This window comes from Sebastes fasciatus, chromosome 4 (assembly GCF_043250625.1).
Source record: "Sebastes fasciatus isolate fSebFas1 chromosome 4, fSebFas1.pri, whole genome shotgun sequence".
Lineage (NCBI taxonomy): Eukaryota > Metazoa > Chordata > Actinopteri > Perciformes > Sebastidae > Sebastes > Sebastes fasciatus.
Window position 1 is genome coordinate 8,652,706 of NC_133798.1, and position 23,165 is coordinate 8,675,870.

Consider the following 23,165-nt stretch of genomic DNA (forward strand, 5'->3'; position numbering starts at 1 on the left):
TGATCTATCATATTTCACTTGTAGCTCAAAGAAAGAATAATGATGAGCAGTCGCGATTCATCGATTGATGATTTAATCACCATTCTGAATTCGATGCATGAAGAATATATCACTGCTTATGAAGCTGAAGGAATTTCTTTGTTCCAGGAGGTGGGTTCTGTCTGTACAGGTGTTTTTTTGTTACAGATCAGAACCAGGGACACCATAGCACATGGATTTCTATTTGACAGAAAAGTATTGGATCAGGTCTCACTTCAGCTCATTTAGTGAGCACATTTTTTTCATTTGTAGGTTAAAGGCCTTTTTGTGAATACAGGAATGGGTCGGGCTTTAAGCGCTGTGCATGTTTCGTCTCGTCTAATCTGTGTCTTCCTGAACAACCTTTAAATTGCGCCAGTTTATCATGTTTAATCATTTGAATTTCCATGAATTAACAACAGGTGTAAAAGGAACAGGTGCAGGAATTCTTATGGCATCATTTTATGTAAGTCAATTTATGATTTAAATTAGGGTTGTCAATCGATTAATATATTTAATCACATTTATTTGCAGGATTGTCCAAAGTTAATCACAATTAATCGCAAATTAATCGCAATTTTTTTATCTGTTCAAAATGTACCTTAAAGGGAGATTTGTCAAGTATTTATTACTCTTATCAACATGGGAGTGGGCAAATATGCTGCTTTATGCATTCATGTCTGTAAAGGGGAGACTCGTGGGTACCCATAGAACCCATTTTCATTCACATATCTTGAGGTCAGACTTCAAGGGACCCCATTTGAAAATGGCCATGCCAGTTTTTCCTCACCAAAATTTAGCTTAGGTTTGGAGCGTTATTTTGTTATTTTTCTAGTTTCATATGATGCCAATATCTTCACTCTAGGTTTAAAACTGAGCTCGCTACAACCTAAAAATCGCAAGTTTAGTGGCATTAAAACAAATTTGCATTAACATGTTATTGTTGCGTTACCTTTGACAGCCCAAATTTTAATTATTTACTTCTGCTTATTTAGCTTTTGATTCAAATACCTTATTTACGGACGCTGTGCTATAAAAAAGCCCATTTCATCTGTTTAAATGAAGCTTTCAGCAACAGAAAACCGTTGTAATGACTATCAACCGCCAATCGATCATTTATGTTGCTGGCAATCGATTTAGAAAATTGCTCAAATTTTCCCTCCCTATCTAAAACAGAATTGATGTCAAGGCCTGAGCACTTACAGTACTGGGACTGTAGACATACTGAATGGGTTCAAAGGCTCGCTCACATCAAGGTAAGTCTACATTGATGAATCCAACATAAGCTAATCTTTTCTGACCCTTTCATTCCCTTAAACAAACATTGGATCAAGGCAAGGCACGCCGGAGAGGCCCTGAGCCATTTGTCTTTGCCAATCGCTCTCGTCCCCTTGCCTCAGTGGACTGGGTGATGGTTGGAGAACGGTATGGAGACGCTGCCCCCGGGCAACAGAGACGTCTACATCTACAGGCCACAGAGCAAGGCCACTAGTTCGTCTTAGTATATGGAGCGGACAAAGGGATGGACCTCGGTTTGTGTGGCGCATGTGTACGTGTGTGTGTTTTCAATGCTGGCCTGATCACAGCTGGGCTCAAGCTAATGCCCACTCTGTTGCCTCCAAATGTGCCCCAGTTAGCAGGGGCTCACAACCCAGTGACATGGTGGGCCGGGGTTGGTGAAGTCCCCAGTGTTGGGGTGTTTTTACGCTTCACGCTTCGCTGCATCCACACAAAAGACTTGGCCTCATAACCTATAAGCTCTCTAATCCATTCTGTAAACATTCAAGGGATGCCCACTTTTACGACAAATGCCCATGCATGGGTACACAGCCGAGCCTGCTGCCACACGCCGGCCAGGTTTCTCAGGGTTAAATCTATTTGTGAGTAAATTTGGCACAGAGAGCGCTATCACATTATTATCCTTTTGTTTTATTACAGGGTATTACTACAAATATAGATAATTACAACAATTTGAAATTACACCGATTGGGCCGCATGTCCCGGTGCAGCAATTCTGGACTTTATCTTTCATTTTCTCCATTATTAGTCACAGCTTTCCCCAACAGCAAAGACCTTTCATTGAAAGAGAGAATAATAAAATGGGAGCACAAATATCAGATCATCTCCAGAATCACCCAAAAACTTTGGCTGACCATTTTGACTCTAATCCCCTCGGTGCATATTGTGTTGTTCATCAATGTGACTGTAATGTAACCGTAGAGGCGTATACTCTTTCACTTGCATGCCAAAAGAAGCATTCCAACTCCCATGATCACTGTAAATCATATAACCATCTGAATGAATGACCCTAATGAACCCACCAGTGACATACAAAAGAAGACCTGGTGCAGTGCCACTGACTCTGTCATTATATCCAGGAATAGCAACGTGCACGAGGAGGAACAGGCGCACGCAGCCTCATGTCATAAAACCACATGATTGCACCTGACAACCGTCACTTTGCACATCGTGTTTCCTGATTAACATTTTAAAAAACTTATCACACACTGAGAGCTTCACATTTGTGAACACAGATATGGCTAATGGTCAGTGCTAGAGTTACAAGAGCCACATTTACTCAGCGTCACCTCTTAAGCCATATCTACACTTTTAAACGACATCAATGACAGTAGATCAATATGAAGTGTGATGGGAAAAACATTAGCAAAGTGATGAGCCACTTACCCAGAAGATGAGGTTGAAGATGAACATCATATACTTCAAGCAGCAGAGGCAGCCTCTTGCCATGTTGCACTTCTTGAATTCTAAAAGGAACACAAATGATAGATCCAGGTAAAAGACTACGTATTTGCTGCCTTTGGGGGAGCTGTACTTGTTGTTAGTCTTGTCTGCTGCGCTGGCGGTGGCGTCAGCTGCTGCTGCTGCTGCTGCTGCTCCAGCCTGCCCCTGCTGTGCGTTTTTGCGTGGCCCCGTGGAGCCGTAGAATGCGCCGGCAGTGAAGCCGCGGCCGCCAAACGGACGGCCAGACGTGGAGGCTTGGGCAAAATCGGAGTCGCGGCTATCTACTGAGGGGCTACGGTGAATGGCTGACTCCTCACTGCTGGACTTCTCCATGCTCTAGGGCTGCAGCTGCTGATGAAGGGCTCCCTGACGCACAGTCTACCATAGTCTCAGGGATGACAGGACAGAACAAATTGCCCTCCCAAGTGTCCAGTGCTTCACACTCTGAAGCAAAAAACAAAAACATAAAAAGCCTCACAGAAACACTACATCCACCTCAAAGCGCACAGTTGGGAAAGAAAGTCTCCAGTGCAGACGTGAGTAGAACTGCACATTTCAGGGCACCTATGCCAGGCTGAAGTGTCTTCTGTCTGCTGCCTTGCTGTGATAGTCCTGAAGTGGCTGTGCAGAAGAAAGCATTACCCCTCGCCTTTTGACAGGACTGCCTTTCCGGGATGAAGTTACAGCACTCCCTCTATCCCTTCTATGTAATATCACTCTCCTCCTGTGCTGCTTATTGCTGCCGGGCTGCTCCAGCGGGAGAGAGACCCCAGTGAGTCTCAGCTGCTCCACTTCCACGTTATCTTGCTGACCTGGTAACTTTTCTCCCCCGTCCTCTCTCCACTGCCTCTGCTCCTTCTCTTCTCCTCCTCTTCTCAGTGTGCTCTGATGCGCTCTCTCTTCCTTCACTCTGTCCTCTTTCTGAGTGTGCCTGTCTTCTCTAGTGTACCATTCTGTGCTCAGCAGCTCAGTCCTCCGCACTGCCTGCGCTCTGCTCTGCCAATAGCAGCGCTCTGGCTGATGTGCTATTATCGGCAGACGCAACTAACGGGCATTCCCTATCTCCCTACAAGAGCGCTGCCCTCCTCCTCTTCCTCCCCCAACTCTCTCCCTCTCTCTCTCTCTCTCTCTCTCGCTCTCCCTCCCTCAGCCCCTCCCCGCTGCCGAGCAGACAGCCAATGCAGCAGCTGCAGCCAGACCCGAGCTCCTCCTCTCCTCCACCCCCCCTGTATCTTTAATAAGCACATCACTGTGTTTGCTTTGACTATACATGTTCAGCAATTTCATCCTTGCTGTCAGGGGAATTGAGAGGCCAGAGATGAGTTTAAGAATATCAAACAAACAAACAAACAAAACAAAAATAAAATGAAGTGTCAAGGTAATTGTAGATGAGTAGGGGTTGTGTGTGGAGTAGCAGGGTTGGAGTGGGGGGAGGATGGAAATTGTTGGCAGGCTCTTTTACATGCAGCGAGATTTCACTGTCAGTCTGCAGATGACATCGGCACCTGCGATTTCACACACTGTTTAAATCTGTCATTTTTTTAATACATGATTATCCACAGTTAATCGCAAATTAATCACACTTTTTTTTTTTTATCTGTTCAACATGTAACTTAAAGGGAGATTTGTCAAGTATATATCAACATGGGAGTGGACAAATATGCTTGCTTTATGCAAATGTATGTTTATATTTATTATTGGAAATAAACACCCTCACAGGTACTACATTTAGCATAAAATAATATGCTCGAATCATAACATGGGTTACCGTTATGTGGGTATCCATAGAACCCATTTTCATTCACATATCTTGAGGTCAGAGGTCAAGGGACCCCTTTGAATATGGCCATTTTTTTGTGCAAGTTTGGAGCGTTATTTAGCCTCCTTCGCGATAAGTTAGTATGACATGGTTGGTACCAATGGATACACCCTAAAAACCTAAAGAAATCAATAAATGAGTGGCGTTAAAATGAATTTAAGTTAATGCATTATTATTGTGTTAACTTTGACAGCCCTAGTAATTTCATTGATCAATGTTAATGTTGTCATAAATAAACCATAGTTAATTCTGACAGAAGGGTGATTCACAAGCCAAGCTGACATTACGTTTGACCTAGCTCCCCAGGCATCTACATGTGCATATCATCAGAGAACAAAGGCAAACTGCTTAAGGACCCTTATAACGTAGCGACTGTGAGGGTGGCAAATTATTAATAAAACAGGATAATTACTGCCGTATTCATGTTGTGTCTATCTGTGTGAGCTCACCGCAGCTTAATGTTATCCTCAGGTGACAGAAACAATTGGAATAACAAAATAAATGCCCTTATTGACTCCCAGAATCAACTTTTGTCTCCAGGACTGTCAAGCTAAATCAGGTCTACCACTAGACTGCACATTGTCCTGCCCTGGTAATGGTCTTCTGTCTGCTGAGTGCCGGTGATGGCTCAGCCTCCAGACAGATGGAGAGAGAGTTTCAACTGAATGGTCTTAAAGGTAAATCCAGTAATACCCAATCGACATACAGTAGACAAGCTAATCCAACCCTCTTGTGTTTCACCATTGTAGAGTAAAATACAGCCTTGAGGGAGTGTGTGTTGTAACGCACAGAAATTATGTCAGAACAGGTTTCCGCTTCAGCAGTTGGTAAGGGTTTGCAATTTAACAGCACATTTCAAAGTATGATGATTTAAAATGACAAAATATTTAAACTAGGGCTGTCAATTGATTAAAATATTTAATCGCGATCAATCGCATGATTGTCCATAGTTAATTGTGATTAATCGCAAATTAATCACACTTTTTATCTGTTCAAAATGTACCTTAAAGGGAGATTTGTCAAGTATTTAATACTCATATCAACATGGCAGTGGGCAAAAATGCTTGCTTTATGCAAATGTATGTATATATTTATTATTGGAAATTAATTGACCACACAAAACAATGAGATATATTGTTCAGAAACCCTCACAGGTACTGCATTTAGCATAAAAAATATGCTCAAATCATAACATTGCAAACTGCAGCCCAACAGGCAACAACAGCTGTCAGTGTGTCAGTGTGCTGACTTGACTATGACTTGCCCCAAACTGCATGTGATTATCATAAAGTGGGCATGTCTGTAAAGGGGAGACTCGTGGGTACCCATAGAACCCATTTTCATTCATGTATCTTGAGGTCAGAGGTCAAAGGACCCCTTTGAAAATGTCCATGACAGTTTTTCCTCGATGAAATTTAGCGCAAGTTTGAAGCGTTATTTAACCTCCTTTGCGACAAGCTAGTATGACATGGTTGGTACCAATGGGTTCTTTCGGTTTTCTATGATGTCAGTATCATCACTTTAGCTTTAAAACTGAGCCCACTACAACCTCCGAAAGATTGATTTCATTAAAGAAATTAGTTACGTTAAAACAAATTTGCATCAAAGGGTTATTATCATTTAAGCGCTAGTGTTAACTATGACAGCATTTGCATATTAAATAATAATTAAACCTGGGTCCTGCAGAATCAATTTAAAGGAAGTGTTGATTCCATTCTCATGTCTGTATGTTAAGTAACGGATAATGTACAGCTAGCGGGTCATTGTTGTGAAAGAATCCCCTTCAGGGCGATGAGAGAGCAGCATCGCCCCTGTCGGGGATTCTTTCACAACAATGACCCGCTAGCTGTACATTATCCCGCTTATTACACGGCTACTTACTGAAGAAATCAATATTTTGACACAAAAACGGTCCGCCAGAGTCCGACATCTGAACTGCGCCCATAGCAACGGTCTGTTATACGGAAATTACAGACCGCAGAACGCTGTGACTGACCAATCAGAATTGAGTAGTCAACACAGCCGTGTAATAAATACAGTATAAGACTGTATTACACAGTATAAGACTGTATTCACCATACACTTGCCTCCCCCCCAGTCCCTACTCAACTGCCTGCATGAAATAAAAACATGGATGTCATCTAACTTTCTGAAACTCAACAGCAGCAAAACAGAGCTCACTGTTGGGTCCCCTAAGGTACTGCTCTGGAAGGTTGGAGATCTCATCCTAGACGTGGATGGCAGCTCCATCTGCCCATCCTCCGAGGTCCGCAGGCGTCATCCTGAACTCCACCCTTTCATTTCAGTCACACATCAAATCCGACACAAAATCCGCCTTTTACCACCTCAAAAATATTTCCAGACTCCGGCCATCACTCTCTGACTCCATGGCAGAGACCCTCATCCACGCCTTCATTACCTCCCGTCTGGACCACTGTAATGGAGTCCTGTCCTTGGGGTACCCAGCAAAGCCCTGGACAGGCCTCAGTATGTTCAGAACACAGTTGCCAGGTTTCTCACCTGCACTAGGCCCTGGCAGCACATCACACCTACACTCATCCACCTTCAATGGCTTCCAATCAAGTCCCGCATCACCTATAAACTCCTCCTTCTTACTCCAAGCCCTTGCCCCCAGTAGCTAACCAACCTTCTCCACGCTTGAACTCCATCCCGGAAGCTACGCTCCTCCCGACACTGGTCTGCTCTCCACTCCCCTGTGAACTTTCGGCGACAGAGCCCTCTGGAACTCTCTCCCTCCTGAAATCAGAAATGCTTTATCCATGGACACTTTCAAAAACCACCTCAAGCACCACCTGTTCCTCAAGGCCGATGACCTCAGCTAACTCTTCCTACCCATCACTATTTTATTACTTAGCTACAGTTTTTTCCTCTGTTTCATATTATTCTGATTTTGAGTGCCGTCTTTGTAAAGCGTCCTTGGCATTTTTTGAAAGGCGCTGAGTAAGTCCAATTTATTTATCGCCTGGCTTCTGATTAAGGTGAAGGGGTTTAGCCTTGAAGTTAGCAACAACTTCGGCCCAGGCTCACTTAAGGTGGACTGACCTTTAATGGGCATCAGCTATTCTCATTCTACAAGTCGCTCCTCTGAGTTTTGCCCAGCCAAAAAAAAAAATCCAACATCCAGCACCAGTTCCCAGTCAAAAATATTCCGGCACATAACTTCTGTAAAACCACAATGTTTGTTTTTTTACGTTTTTTAGTTTTTTTAGGGATTAAACAAATGAACAAACTAATTAGTGCACGTTAGAGGAGCCGGTAGATGGATTTTGTCTCCTTCAGACTGAGCCAGGCTAGCAGTTTCTCCATGTTTCCAGTCTTTATGCTAAGCTAAGCTAACCATCTGCTGGCTGTAGCCTTATATTAACCGTACAGACATGAATGTGCTATCAATCTATTCATCTATACTCTCCACATGAAAGCCAACAAGCATATTTCCCAAAAAGTCAAACTTTTGTTTTAAGTGAACCAAATATTACTGAAAAAAAATCATCACTTCTGGTACAAGTTCTTTCATATTTCTGTTATAAAGAGACGGAAACTAAGTGTTACCAACACTGACATGTTTTGGTTATGAAGAAGAAATGCAAATAGTTACATATATATATCCTGCAAGAACTCTCACATTTAGTACATTATTGCTGCCGTCAAGAGAAAATCACATATTATTTCCACATTTTCAGGGAACTAACAAAAGCTGTGCCCATTTTCCATCTTGACCATACATTTTCTGAGTTTCCTATGCGACTCTGAGAAGCTTTAATTAACCGAAAGATTACAGGATGTTCCGAATCTCACACATTGAAGTTGGACGACTTTGATCTGACACCATTATTCTAACAGATCATTTGCTTTAGCCTCCACAAAGTGTATTTAATCACACATTTTGCAGCTCCGCAGACAGATCTATTATCTGCAAAAGGTAGCAACTCCAAATCATCAAGGCAAATCAGTTATAACGCTGCCAAAGGTAGACGTCACATGAGGAAAATAGCTGTTCGCGAGTTGCCAGCGACAAGGCTTCCCATCAGCCCCTTTTGAATAAATGTGAAAAAGCTGCAAAGACTCTCTGAATCCAGGCGCTTTCCATCCGGTGAGTTTCAGGCCCCTTAACTCCAAATTCAATACAATTTACGTCAGCGCTGCTCTCTCTGAGAGTTACACACATTTATCAGAGCTCAGTGGGGCTCTTAGTGGGCATGTTACTGATTCCTCAAGTAGCCTGAAGGACACATCTGAGTCCGTTCCCTTCACGCACAGATCCATCCATCGACTCGGAGCAACGGGGCTCTGCGCTTCCGCATTAGGTTGAGGGGGTAAAGCGGGAGAGAAAGACGCTGAGCGAGACTCGGGAGGAATGGACGTCCGCAGGATGACACAGAGGAGCTGAGAGGGATGATGAAAATATATGCGGAGCACAGCGGAGCAGGGAGCCCGGGCTAGGAGTGAGTGTGATGAGATTGTATTCAAACACTCTCTATGACGCTGAGTAGATCTGGCAGCTCCTTCGACATATGTATGGTGCAAAGACAGACAGGATCGAAGAGATTAGAGCTCAGAGGGAACCAACAGGGACTCTCCCAGAAACTCTTCAGACAATGCTTCACTAAAGATAATGGGAAGCAAACACTTCACAGTCCCGGTGCCACTGTGAACAAATAATAACACGAGTGGTGTCAGGAGCTCATCTCAACCAATGTCTCTATTAAAGAAGAAATTGAGGCTAGTAATAAAATAATTAGAGTATTGGTATACTTATATACTAAAGAAATACAGTATATGGGTTTGATTCGTTATCTTTGTATGGTGGGCAGCATTATGCAAGAACAGCGTAGCATGAGGTCTAGATTACAAACATATTCCAGCCTACAAACAGTAGGGGGTGAAGAGGAATTGACTAAAAGTTTGCTTCTGTCTAAATAGATAATAAAAGACATGTGCAATGAAATCCTTCATTAGGAGCATAGATTTAAACTACAGCTGAATGACTCCAGTATCCTCTTGAAATATACGAAAGAGTCTCTCCTGCGTCTTCACATTGTTTTTTTTATATTTTATTATATCTCTTAAATTTAACTAATTCTATTTCATTCTGTCTGCAAATAATAACTGAACCTTAAATGTTTTATAGATGATTATATTTCTCTGTTATGATGGTAGAGGGAAATGCATTCTATAATTCATCAGGATTAGATTAAAACTGTAATTTTACTCACCATCAGTAACCAGTAGCCTTAATAGTTGTGTCACTGTGTTATTTGCATTATTCATCAGGGATATAAAGAAGAAGTTTTTATACAAACTAAATGAAGACGCTTCACTTGATGAAGAAACTCCATAACTTGCTGGTTCAGTGCGTGTGAGACAAGAATTATGTTATAGTGGAAAATGTGCTGAACAAATTAAGTAACATCAAATTCATACAGTATATTTCCCAGAGCACCGTGTTTACTTACATTATCCAATTCATTCAAGCCTTCCTACAGCAGCCCTATACTGTACATTAGAAAGCAGCTGGCAGTGACTTCACAGTAATCTAGTTTTTCTTTTATTTCTTTTAATTATTAATTTATAGTAACTTCTGACATATTTTTGCCTCATATCTATTTCATGTCTTTATCAGCACATATCATACAGTAGCATACTTTCTGTTGTAGCTACTCAACGGTGGATTTTAGGTGTTTTTTGTTATGTACCTTTATCATTGTCATTTATCATGTTTACATGCACTAAACATCTGAAAAACACAATATTACTACTAAGCTGTTTATATGGCTAATGAACGTGAATATTTCACTAATATTCCTGTTTACATACTCCCGATTAGTGGCAGACTTGTTCGACTGGGCTAATCCCCCAGGAAGAGCCCGGGGCTTTGAAGCAAATTTCCGTAGTGGCCAAACGGTGGTACTACAACCTCTGTGTTCGTCATGTGATGCCATTGGGCCCAAAAATACTTTCCCCCATAGACTTACATTGGGAAAGAGACGTCTGTAACTCGGCGGATAATAATTTTTTTGAGGTGAATCAACTTCCCAGTACAAACACTTGAATAGCACTCATTTAAATCATCATTTAGGGCCTAAAAGTTGTAAAATGCACTAATAACCGAATCCAGAGTTATTTTCCTTCGTTAATGTGAATGAGACCCAGACTGAGGCTGGAGTGAGAGCTGGGAGACGGAGTTAAAGGAACGCTACTGCACCTGCTCTATAGGCCCAATGGATGCGGAAGATCGCCAGATGATCCGGGTACTTTAGCACTCTGCAATCAAGCTATTTTGGCATCATGCGCCACTGAGCAGCTCTCATAAGAATAAATGGGAGCCCGCCTCCAACGCTGTATCTTTAAACAGCCATGGACTGTGCGAACACAGCCTCCCTCTTTCAGTCCTTCAACCGCCTTCTTGAAAAGGTCGACATCGCGATATTTGCACATTTTCAAAAACCTGTTGATATCTAAGCCTTTCATGATGTTTAAAAGTAGATGTGTTTCTTCCTTCCGACCAGAAATGTGGACATTTTTTTTTTTGAGCATGCATCTCTGCAAACTGTCGGCTAGTTGGTTTGTGTACAACGCACAGAGCTGGCCGCGTGTCGCAAACTGACGGAAAAACCCCAATTGAGAAAGATATCGTCATATCTCATATGTCTTAATCGTGAAATGTTCCATTCAAAATAAGGCCTAATTCAGAATAACGGAATCTAAACAGTCTATTATATCAGTATAATAGTGGAATAAAAGTGTGCATGTAAAGGTAATATTGTAATATTAAATGGACTGTTGTGATTCTACAGTGGCATAATGGGTCTGTTGTCCTGTTCTCCAAAAACAGAAAAGTGCCTGCCAGTTGGCTGTTACTGTTGGCGATGCACTAACCAAAGCTGGACACTGTCAGAGGAGTATTGGAGAGGTATTCCAGTATCACACTTTCATAAAGATGAGGACTTGCAAGAGATGGATTAAAACGAATCCTGACTTTTAATTCCTAGAATGGGTGAAGCTCCAAAAATACTGGGTCCTACATTTTCCATAATGCAACTCAATTAGAGGCTTCTATTTGACCCTCCCTGACCAGTAAACACCCACGTTATTTAAATTCCACTTCTCAGAGATGACAGTTTATAACTGTTTTCAGAGTAGTACTCCTCATAACAAGTCAACATATCCTCATACAACGGTTCGTATGATATTTTACGAAAAGTTATTCCTAATTTTATTTGCACTTTCCTACGAATGTCCAGGAACGCGTGACGCACGTGTCAATTTCGGCTCCAGTCTTTTCAAATTAAACTTCCGTCTTCATAGGAAACAACTTAGTTAGGTTTAGGCAAAAAAACTACTTAGTTGGGTTCAGGAAGAGAGTTAATCTAACTCTGGAAGTGGCTTAACATAAGTACGGAAGTTACGTGACAAATAAATCAACGTTGTCTTCTGTTATATATAGAGCAGGTCTTAGACCGTACTCTATAAAATTCTAATGAACGTCCTCCATCATAAACACAGCATCCAATATATGATTTTAATATACGATTATACCAGTTTACCTCTGTTAGACTACAGGCCGCAGCTGGAATTCTTCATCTCCATCAAAATCTAGTTTACAGTAATCCACTGCAGTTTAATACCCAGCATATTAACAATAACTTGTTCCTTTTAAGAAAACACTATGACCACATAGTAAATCTCCAAACACCATCTACACACCATCAGTCACAGCCAGAGGACGGTTCAGCACAGCAGCAGAAGATAGAAGGACAGAAAATAAATGGGCAAAGCTAAAAAAAAAAATGAAACCCACTCATGTTATATAGTTCTTTCTATTACGAGCCGAAATCTACTTTTGATAAAGTGAATTCTTGGTGCACTTTATCTGTGACGCCTGCAAAAAAAAGTGACAGAGCAGTTTGTTTGTGTGAAAGCTGAGTTTGCTTGAGAGAATGTTTTTTTGATAACATATCATAATTTATGACAGTGTCTGTTGAGACCGTGTGTGTGTGTGTCTTTTTGAACCCTTTTGGTCATTACTTCTGGAAGTTTGTTTTGCTAGATTTTATTCCTCGATGCTGGCTTTTCTCGGATTTTATACATTCTAAAATAAATGAATTTTTTCTGTTTGTTTTTGTCACTTTCAACACTTAACAAGAGTCTTACTACTATCTTTTGTCATTCTTGTTCAACATTTTACATACTGCATGACTAATTAGACTATTAATCAAAGCGTAATTGATAGATTTATCTTTCGTGAAATCATTAAATGCAACCCTACTCGTCTATGAAACTCATTTTCCCAAAAATGTCACTGGATGAAAGACCATGGTTGCCTTCAACACAGCTGAGATAATGAGGTTTATGAGATGAAGGAGTGCTTTGCTTGTGTAAATGTGTAAAGCTTGAAGGCGGAGGTGATTTAAAGTAAATGACACTGAATTAGTTTTTACATTTGGCTAATATGATACAGAAATCTGCAACATATTGACCTCCCTGTTGATGAAATCTGCTTCGAATCTCGTGGTGTTTTTTGGTGGCTCAATCAGTGTCCGCGACTTCAGATGTTTGTTTTTAGCAGAAGAAAAATTCAATCAAGCTTAAAGTTGTTTTCATTCAATCATCTTCCGAGATGCCTCTTGGATAAATTAAAATTAAGACCCACTATTTTTAGCCAAATTAATGAAGAGAATCATGTCTTTCATGGGGAAGAACGTCAGTAACTTTTTTAATGTCTTTGATACCCTGCCAATGAATGTCTCTGATTTACTGACTGGAATTGAATCATGACAATCACAGCCACAGTCACAAGGTCATCTCTTGCATGACAGCGTCCCAAAAATAAAACAGTGGCTCCGTTAAAATGTCAATCGGAGAGACTTTAAGAAAATTGATGGATTGTTTTTTAAATGACAGCGTGAGGGTGTAATTGTGGAGGAATGTAACCGGTGACGTCGGCAGTGCAGTCATGAGAGCATTCAAGAAGAGCGACTGCTGCTTTTTTGAGATGTGTAACAAAGATTGTCTAGATAATTGCTATGTCTTTGCTCATATTACACAAGGTATTAGTGCTGCATACCTTTGACCAGTCAATCTGAAACCGTACCAGACCTGCAGACATGCAGTAGATGACATGCAACAGCACATGATCCTGGTGTGAATGTATGATCAAGGCCTGGGCATAAGGAGAGGATTACATCTACAAAGGATTTCCTCCCACACAATATGTCAGTGTCAGTGGCCCTTAGATCCTCTGAAAGTTTGGTCGAGTGTGTTGCTGTGGATGCAAACAGACACTACAGACCCAGACGTGTCCTATGCACCATATACTGCATACAATTACAAACTAAACGACCAAAAAGATGAGGGCATGTTTGCAATTGACTTCTGGTCAAAGAACACGCACTTATGTAGAGATTGTTCCAACAAGCTATTCATTGTGACGTCCGCCTCGTCTCCCTAATCAAATTAAAATCAGATGTCAATCTGCTTTGATATTTATGGCTCCATCTTGCCCTTTTATGATGCTCGGAATATTACCCTCAGAGACGAGGCCGGCCAGACAGTTCCGCCATTCTTCAGTCATTCTTGGGTGATTTGCAACCAAAAAGTCAATAAAGGTGTCTGGAAAGGGTGTTAATTAGGAATTTATGACATCACGCTCCCTTGAAGATCCAATAGTGGATAGCATGCGAGGACTCGAGATAATGGCACTAAAGCTGGAACGGATCAGGCACTGTTTCTTAAAGTCACACGCTCTAAACACACAAACACACATCTGGGACTGTCAAGTCGATGTCGACTGACCGTTTACAAGGCTCAACACTGTTCCCATCACACATATTTCCCGCACTTACATAAACACTTTTGTGTTTGTTTGTTCGCCTTCTCACGAGGGGGGAAAACCCGTGACAGTGACATTGTGAGACCAACAGCTGAGAGCTGCATGTTTGCGGGCTCTTGTCGGGATTTGAGTGAAAAAGCAGCAGTTCTAACATATCCATAAACCTACAGACAGACACAGGTGCACTCAGGGCGCCCACACACACATATAAAATTAAATACACGTAAAGCCCCAAAGCCCCAGCAGCCAGTCCTGCAGCCAAGCCTCAATCTAGACTTAATTCCTGCAGGCACGTCCGTCAGAGCTGTGGGAGATGCGGTTGGACAGGAGAGACAGGCAGGGGTTTTACAAGTAAAGTGAGTATACTCTGACTACAGGATACTACATTAGCATTTAGATCAGAAAGTGTCTCTCGTCATTGAAATGCAACGTACTATCACAGTGCAGTAAAGTCCAGTTCAATAAGGGCTGGTACAGAGGGGGTGAAATGCCCGTGATGTCTGCAGTACGACGCGTGAAGCCCAGAATAGACCCGGCAGATAAATCAGGGGTGACACCGTGTTTTGATAATGTTGATCAAAGGAGTGGGAAAGCGAAGTCCAACAGTGTCCTAAGCTTTATGTAATATTTAAGAGAGTCGTAACTGTGTGATAAAGATGGAACGTCAGCAATATGAATCTTTTCCAGTTCACCGGGATCGTGAGGAGCGAGCCACTGAACTCAGGGCTTTGGTGATCGATTTACTGGCTCCGAGTTAATTAAACGTGACTGGGGGGGTCTCTTTGAAAACTATGCTGAATTTCTCCGCTGCTAGATTTACAGATTTTTCAGATATTGTAGAATAGTAGCAGTTGACACACCAGATACAAAGGCTGATGCATTCGTACTGATAAATAATCTCAACCATATATGAGGGCAAAAATAACCAGTATTTATAACATTTAAACTAACATGTGTGTCAATAATGCAGTATTATCATTTCTTTACTTTTAGCAGAATCATATTGTAATGATATGAACTGTAAAGGCTATTACTGTACTTATGTTGTTGAGCTGTTGGTCTCATGTAATAATTAGGGCTGTCAAACGATTCAGATATTTAATAACGATTAATTGCAAATTAATCGCACATTTTGTATCTGTTCAAAATGTATCTTAAAGGGAGATTTGTGAAGTATTTAATAATTTTACCAACATTGGAGTGGACAAATATGCTTGCTTTATGCAAATATACTTATATATTTATTATTGGAAGTCAATTAACAACACCAAACAATGACAAATATTGTCCAGAAACCCTCACAGGTACTGCATTTAGCATAACAAATATTCTCAAATTATGACATGGCAAACTGCAGCCCAACAGGCAACAGCAGCTGTCAGTGTGTCAGTGTGCTGACTTGACTATGACTTGCCCAAAACTGCATGTGATTATCATAAAGTGGGCATGTCTGTAAAGGGGAGACTCGTGGGTACCCATAGAACCCATTTTCATTCTCATATCTTGAGGTCAGAGGTTAAGGGACCCCTTTGAAAATGTCCATGTCAGTTCTTTCTTGCTCAAATTTAGTCTCCTTCGCCTCCGCGACAAGCTAGTATGACATGGTTGGTACTAATGGATTCCTTCAGTTTTCTAGTTTCATATATTACCAGTATCTTCACTCTAGCTTTAAAACTGAGCCAAAAGTTGCGTTAATGGGTTAAAGAATATGGCATTAAAACAAATTTGTGGTAATCCGTTATTATCGAGTTAACTTTGACAGCCCTAATATCATCATTTATTGACTGAGCAGAATCATTATGTTCATATGAACTGTGACTGTTGTCTAAATAAATAACTTAGAGCAAGTTGTAATTAAGGCTATTACTGTACTTTAGTTGTTGAGTTGTTGGTCTTATGTGATGCATAATAGTGGAACACGGTCCTTTACTTTCAGTTTGATGATTTTATATGTTTTTAGGAATGCAATTGTTTAATCATGACTGACATTGATATCTGGAAATATCTTCACTGACTTGTTATGTAAACAAAATGGCTTGATGCTGCAAAAACCCTCTGAGAATGGAAACTTCTTGCAATCGAAGGTGTCAATCACGTTAACAGTTTTTGCCTTCCGCCGCAAGGAACAACACATTTAATGAGCAAGAGTGTCTCTGCTTTTACATAAGGTGAGATCTCACGATTAGCAAATCCATCCGCTGTTAAAAATAGGGGTGAAAAATGGGAAAAAATTCCCGTAATTGTCACTGTTATTGCTACTTCTATTGCACACATCAGTGGTTCTTCTGCTGTAGTACAGTCGGCTTAGGTTACTGACCCCAAGGGCCAGGAGAGGAAAAGGAAGCAGGCTTTTATGTGCTGGAAGAAGTGAAAGAGAGACGGGATAAAGAGGATGCAGTTATCACTCAGAGTCCAAGTCATATGGAAAAAAATGGCAACCGCAGCGGAAGCGATGCCACTCAGAGCTCAAGTTTCCATAACCTGCGGATGCCGCTGGCACAACATAGAAACTATTTACGTCTGTGGAGGAACAAGAATATATGGTGGTCTGATCTTTCTTTGCTGTGGAACCCCCAAAGCCCTGTGGGTGAGCTGTGTTCGTGTGGCGCCTCGTAAGCAACCCAACACATTCTTAAATCTCCTCCTGTGCTTCGGGGAAACAGGTTATAGGGCACGCTGGAGAGCTTAAAGACAAAAATGTCCTCTGGGTACTGAAGGGGTCGGACAGGGTGAGATGAGATGTACAAAAAGGAAGGAGTGGGAGGGGAAACAATACGGACCACTCAGAGACAATCAGGCATGCGGCCTGTGGTGTTTTCTGAACTTATAGAAGTCCCTGTGCCTCTTTTTTCTGTGGCAGTAAGAGCATTGCTGTGGAGGGTTTTGTTGTCTGTGGCAAATCAGTCACCAGCTCAGATCAGTGTATGATCTCTGTCTATCCATGTAGGGGGATTAAAAGGTCAGTCTCTGCAGGAAATAAGGTCAACATCACGGTTTTATCTCTGGTTCCCAACCTACTACAGAGAGGGTGGGAAACAGCTGGCGCCACACACACAGCACATGTCTGCATCATGGGAAGTCTGTCCAACATAGCACTAGTCAATAAGCAGCCGAGCGCGGTGCCTCTCCGAAAGGAACATTAAAAGACGCTGCTGACACAGCGTTGAGGGGTCAGATGGGGTTCATCAATATTTTAGTTGGCCGTTGCTGAAATGCAAACAAAGGAGGGGGCAAGCTGTGCTGCTGTGCTGCTGTGCTGCTGGGACGCTGGGACGCTGGGACGCTGGGACGCTGGGACGCTGGGACGCTGGGACGGAGATGGACAGAGCTGGAGATGGACAAGAGGGAGCGCAAATATACAAGATGAGGGAGGAAAGACGGAGGATCTCTCTGCTATTTGTGCTACTGCGCTACTGCGGCTCCTGGCTGAGGATTCAAAGGCTGGAGAGAGGATGGATTAAAAGAATGCCCGAGGAGCTTTCCCCATTGTGTGCACCACAAAAGACATCTCATCTCCGTCTTCCAGACTGATCTTGACATATACCATTTTTTTTGCCATTAACATAATCTCATCATATAACAATATTTGAACGCCCACATATGACAAGAGAGAAAGAGAGCGAGACAGAGAGAGGTGGGCGGGGAGATAATTTTAATCTAAAAAAAAAAAAAAGATCCAACCAAGTATGGTGGAAACCAGCAGGGAGAAGAAGATGGCCCCAACGAGTTCAGCTCCAATCTCACCAGCTGGGTAGCACCTCCCCACAATATGGCATGCCCTGGCTAGTCTGTGTGTGTGTGTGTGTGTGTGTGTGTGTGTATGTATGTGTGTTTGAACTAGGGACATGGGGTCTGGCCCCTGGCGCAGACACTGTCAATATGGCTGTGGTCATTCATGAGCAGCCGCTCTGTCACTGCCATCCAGAGAGTTGTGGCTACAGACCAGCAAAGAGGAGGGAGGAGAGGAGAGGAGAGGAGAGGAGAGGAGAGGAGAGGAGAGGAGAGGAGAGGAGAGGAGAGGAGAGGAGAGGAGAGGAGAGGAGAGGAGAGGAGAGGAGAGGAGAGGAGATAAAGGTAGCAGACTGTGGCAAAATGCCCTGGATCTCCTTCATTTTTACAGGAACTGCCCTGCCGCGGATTAATGCCCTCCTCTAAAGAAGCAGCTGCCATGTCATTGTGTTTGTGGGGGCAATCTCTAGATATGAATCAACAACGCCTGATAAAGCAACAGATAAAGCCTCACGCCACAAAAATCACACTTTGTAAGACTCACCGATGTCTGCAAACATCTTTTTTCATGAAAAAATATGCTGCAATCTAAGAGGCAGAGCAACTTTGTGATATCGCTCCTGTCTAAGCACACAAGAATATGATACAGCAGGTAAGTGGAGAACAAACTAGAGCTGATGGATGTTTTATGTAAACAACACAAAGCCACGCACGTAGCCTCTTCACCTCCACGGCTGGGGGACTGAAAACAGCAGATGTTTACAGAGAGCTGCAGAAATGGTGTGAAAACAAGGCGAATAGAGGAGTCTCTTTCACTACCTGCTAAATACTGAAACACATTGTCTGATTGTCTTAAAAACAAAAAAATATGACTTGCCAAAACAATATCTATCTGTATGTTTTTGAATGAGCACGTTCTGCCACGCGAATAACCTCCAAATATCCACCCACAGAGTCACACCGAGGATATATACACAAAAACATTTGATTACAAAGATGGACGCACACACCAGCCACAATATAAACAGTAATAGAGCCCATTCCCTGTGAAATCCCATACGGGGTTAAAGGTTCCTGAAGCAGAAAATGGAATTTGCAGCCCTCCAGCAACAAGATGTAGACAGCATTAATAAAAACCAAGTGATTACAAAAGTATTTTATTACTTTTGAGTGTCTACAACCTACTAAAAACAACTGTCAGACACATAGAAACAGAGCATTTGCTTAGCTGCCAAATATTCTTAATTAAAGTCTGCAGACAGTAAGTCTCTCCAGAGTCCCAGCTGAAATTGGCTCCGGCTACTTTTCTGATTTCACCTACTTACGCATTTCGCGCTGATGGCTCCCAATTCTGCGCCTTCCCTTTGAGGACAGATGATTATAAATTAACTCAATATTCTCACACCCCATGTCACGCTTTTGGCAGCGCGACGCTGGGACAAAATTGCCTGTCGATGATTTGAAATGAAAATCTTTTTTTTTTGTTTCACCACAAATCCCAAAACATAATGAAGAAGGCAAAAAGCAATTTATGCAGCGCATTAATGAGTTGAACATTATTCATTGTCTGCTTATACATATAAAAATACACTGTGTAAATAAGCGGCGTAAATGGATGTGTTTCCTCTGAGGGGAATGATTGAATATGAATTCTAACAAGATTAGCCATGACATGCTCCAAAAAACTTCAGAGGCGGAGGGGCGACTGGGAAGGAAATGTGAGCCACTCTGCCAACTCAGCCATCAATTTTACATCACTTTCAAGAGCACAAGGTCTCCCTCAAAATGATTTAAGGCCAGAAAATAGCTTTCCTTTGACCCCATCACCCGTGGCAATGGAATATAATATCCGCTTCTCCTTCCCCGAGTGCTGAAATCCTAATCTGCACACATCAAACAGTCACGTTACTTTGTGTATTTGCATGGAAAACAGCTCGCTGAAGGCGGCTGTTTATACTGCTGCGGGAGGACACAGAGTTCCACATTACAGTGATTTCATTTTCTGAAGCAAGAGAAAAGTAGTTACATTTTATATACTTGCAAAGGTGTGTTAAAGTACAACCACTTCTATGCACAGGTGACCACATTCACAGCATTATCACTTCTTCTTCGAGACACCTTAAATAGTTGCTTGTTGAGCTGTGCTATATGTGATAATGCATCCGATTTGACTGTTATCAGGCCATTAAATAGGCGTTCTCAGTTGCAATAAGTACCACGATGTGGGTCATTAGAGGCCCACCAAACCTACTACGTTGTAAAAGTGAAAGTGAAACTTAAAAGCAACACATTCTAACTCGTTGTAAAACTGAATGAAATGTCACCGTTTGAACACAAAAAGGCTTCTTTAGGTTTAGGCAGCAAAACTACAACTTCTTTAAGCTTAGGCAAAAAAGAGTTAGGTTTAGGCAACAAAACTACAACTTCTTTAGATTGAGGAAATAAAACTACAACTTCTTTAGGTTTAGGCAAAAAAAACTACAACTTCTTTAGGTTTAGGCAGTACAACTACAACTTGTTAGGTTTAGGCAAAAACATTGTGTTTTGGGATAAAATAACTACGAACACAAGGACAACTACATGTTGGTTTCACACGGGATGCGAGTTCTGGTCTCCTGGGTGAAAACCTCGTGTTTTGTGTCCCATCTATCGTCGCCGACCTCCACCCCTTATGGAGTTTCACACTGTCTATACTACAGCACCTGACTTCTGCTTCTGATCCTGTCATAATTACTTCGGTTGCTAGAGATCACTGTTGTGTGCTTTGATACCTTCTTTCGGTGATCTACCATGTGAACAGATGATAAAACCTACTAGTGGGTGTAATAGGCCCCTACTGACCCATATCTATGGGGCTTATAGCGACTGATAATGCCTATTTAATAGCCTGACAACAGTCTAATCGGCTGGATAATGTTCTCTTGCAGACTCAGCCAGGTAAAAGTCAATATTCTGCAGCTGTTGCAGAGGGGGGACAGTGGACCTCATATAAAGACTTCGTCACTCCCATAGCACAGCTGTACCGCTACGCTACACACACACACACACACACACGCACGCACGCATACACATACACGTACACACACACACAGAGCACGGCAGAAACAGTAGAGATCTTTAACTCTGTGTCCCCACATAAGAAACCAGATATGGGGCTAAGGCACAGCCTGCAGAGTTAATGCAGTATCTCTCCTCTCTCTCTTTCTCTTCAGTGCACACAACACTGTATACTTTATGCAGTCCTTTCACTCTCTCTCTCTCTCCCCTGTCGTTCCCTAGTCACACACGCTGACCTTCAGCTGAGAGAGAAAACAGCCTCGGTAACTTCTTTACTCTACTGATTCACATTCAAGCATAAATAAAAAATCCGACATCGTCCTTCCAGGGACAAGACGCTGTGTTCACTCGGTAATAGTAAGCTAATCATCATGCAGGCCTGTAAAGCCATTAATACTGCATTTACAGCTGAATATGAAATGGTCTGCATAAGAGGGAAATAACGGTCAAGGTTCCTACCGGGGCAAAGAAAGTCAAGTATCAAGATTCAATGATTCTACAGTGTGTCGGAGTGCTGGGTCAAATGTTACCGTTTCTCTTGACATAACACACAATTGCGAGACTGTGACCTTCATACCAACCTGTCAAAGTGCACACGATGTCACGCTGTCTGTGTGTGGCCTCATTTTTTTTGCATGTGGGTTTATCTGTCTGTCTATGTGCCGGCGTAAAACGTGGAATCTGCACGAGCCGGGGTCAGCCGTTCCTAATTCCGTCGGTCAAGAGTTTTATTTCCTGTTCAGAGTGTGTGCTCGGCTCCAGTCTGTCTCCACTGTGGTATTCGTGCCACATCACAGGTGGAGGCAAAAGAGCAACTGCACCCTGCACAGAATGCTAAAGCAGAAGAAAGCAGCATTAGGGGGAAGGGGACTGTCCTTCATTCTTTTTTTTTTTTGCTCTTTCAACATAACACATCCATTTTAACAAGCCGGCACCTCACATAATGACAAGCGAACGGCAGTTTGTGACGACCGAAGAGGCCATCAGATTAACAAATTGTTAAGGCATTCAGAATTGCCGGGAGTGGACGACATTTTTGAATTGTCCAGATTCCGCTGATAAGGCACCGCGGGCATAATAATTAGGTAATGCTGATAATACCACAGGGTGAGAGCCAGCACAACCAATAGGACTGGAGTGACAGGTCCCGCTGCCCTTTATCTGAACTACGTTTTTTTGGTACCAGGGATGGCACGTATGTAGGGGTGTAACGATTCATCTTCTACATCGATGTATCGATTTATATTCCTACGATCTAACTACATCGATAGGTACTCTGCAAGTTGTCCTTCACGGGGGACGCATATTGATCTAAAATCGATTTGCAAGGTAAATAATCTATTGTATCGATACTAAGAATTTGCACCTTGTATGTAAGCACGACAAACGTTATATGGATGTATTTTTTTTAACACTTTTAACAGTAAAGAAATGTTAAACGTTACTCTGGCTCACTCTCCCTGTGTATGACGTCATCGACACGCGCAAGCAGCGCCAATCTCAGAAAGACGACAACAAAACGAAGCATGTCTAATAGTGTGGAAGAGCCAGGCGAGTGAGAGGTTTTTTAAGCAGCGTGTGGAAACATTTTGGCTTTTGCAAAAAAGGGAGATGTCCTTGATAAATCGCTCACTGTTTGCAGAATATGCAAAGGCCAGATAAACTACAACGGAAACACAAGCAATCTTTCCATGCAACTACTCAGACGCCAATATTGTTGCTCTAGCGTTTATACATTGAAAATGAGAACAGAAGCAGGTGGTTAAACCACTGTTCATTTAACTTGAATAGAAGTTGGTTTATTTTTTTATTTTTTGTTAAATATTGCACTGCTTTGTATCTTGAGAACTGAAGCAGCAGGTCCTTAGTTGCAATTTTATTATTTTCAAATAAAAAGTGTATGTATTTGCCATTAATCGTTGTGTTTACTTGTTTATATCCATAATTAAT

General features: G+C 42.0%; 1 protein-coding gene across 5 annotated transcripts in view; it reads right to left on the reverse strand.

Annotated features, from left to right (window-relative positions):
- Nucleotides 1–23,165, reverse strand: part of tspan9a (tetraspanin 9a) — a 207,662-nt gene that overhangs the window by 81,050 nt on the left and 103,447 nt on the right. For 4 of the 5 annotated variants that reach the window (XM_074631815.1, XM_074631814.1, XM_074631812.1 and 1 more), the window contains one exon: nt 2,704–2,783. In XM_074631815.1, coding sequence (XP_074487916.1) covers nt 2,704–2,766 — 63 coding nt within the window. In that variant the 5' untranslated portion in view covers nt 2,767–2,783. Of the gene's footprint in view, nt 1–2,703; nt 3,865–23,165 lie in introns of those variants that run through there. The other variant, XM_074631811.1, reaches the window with a different exon arrangement.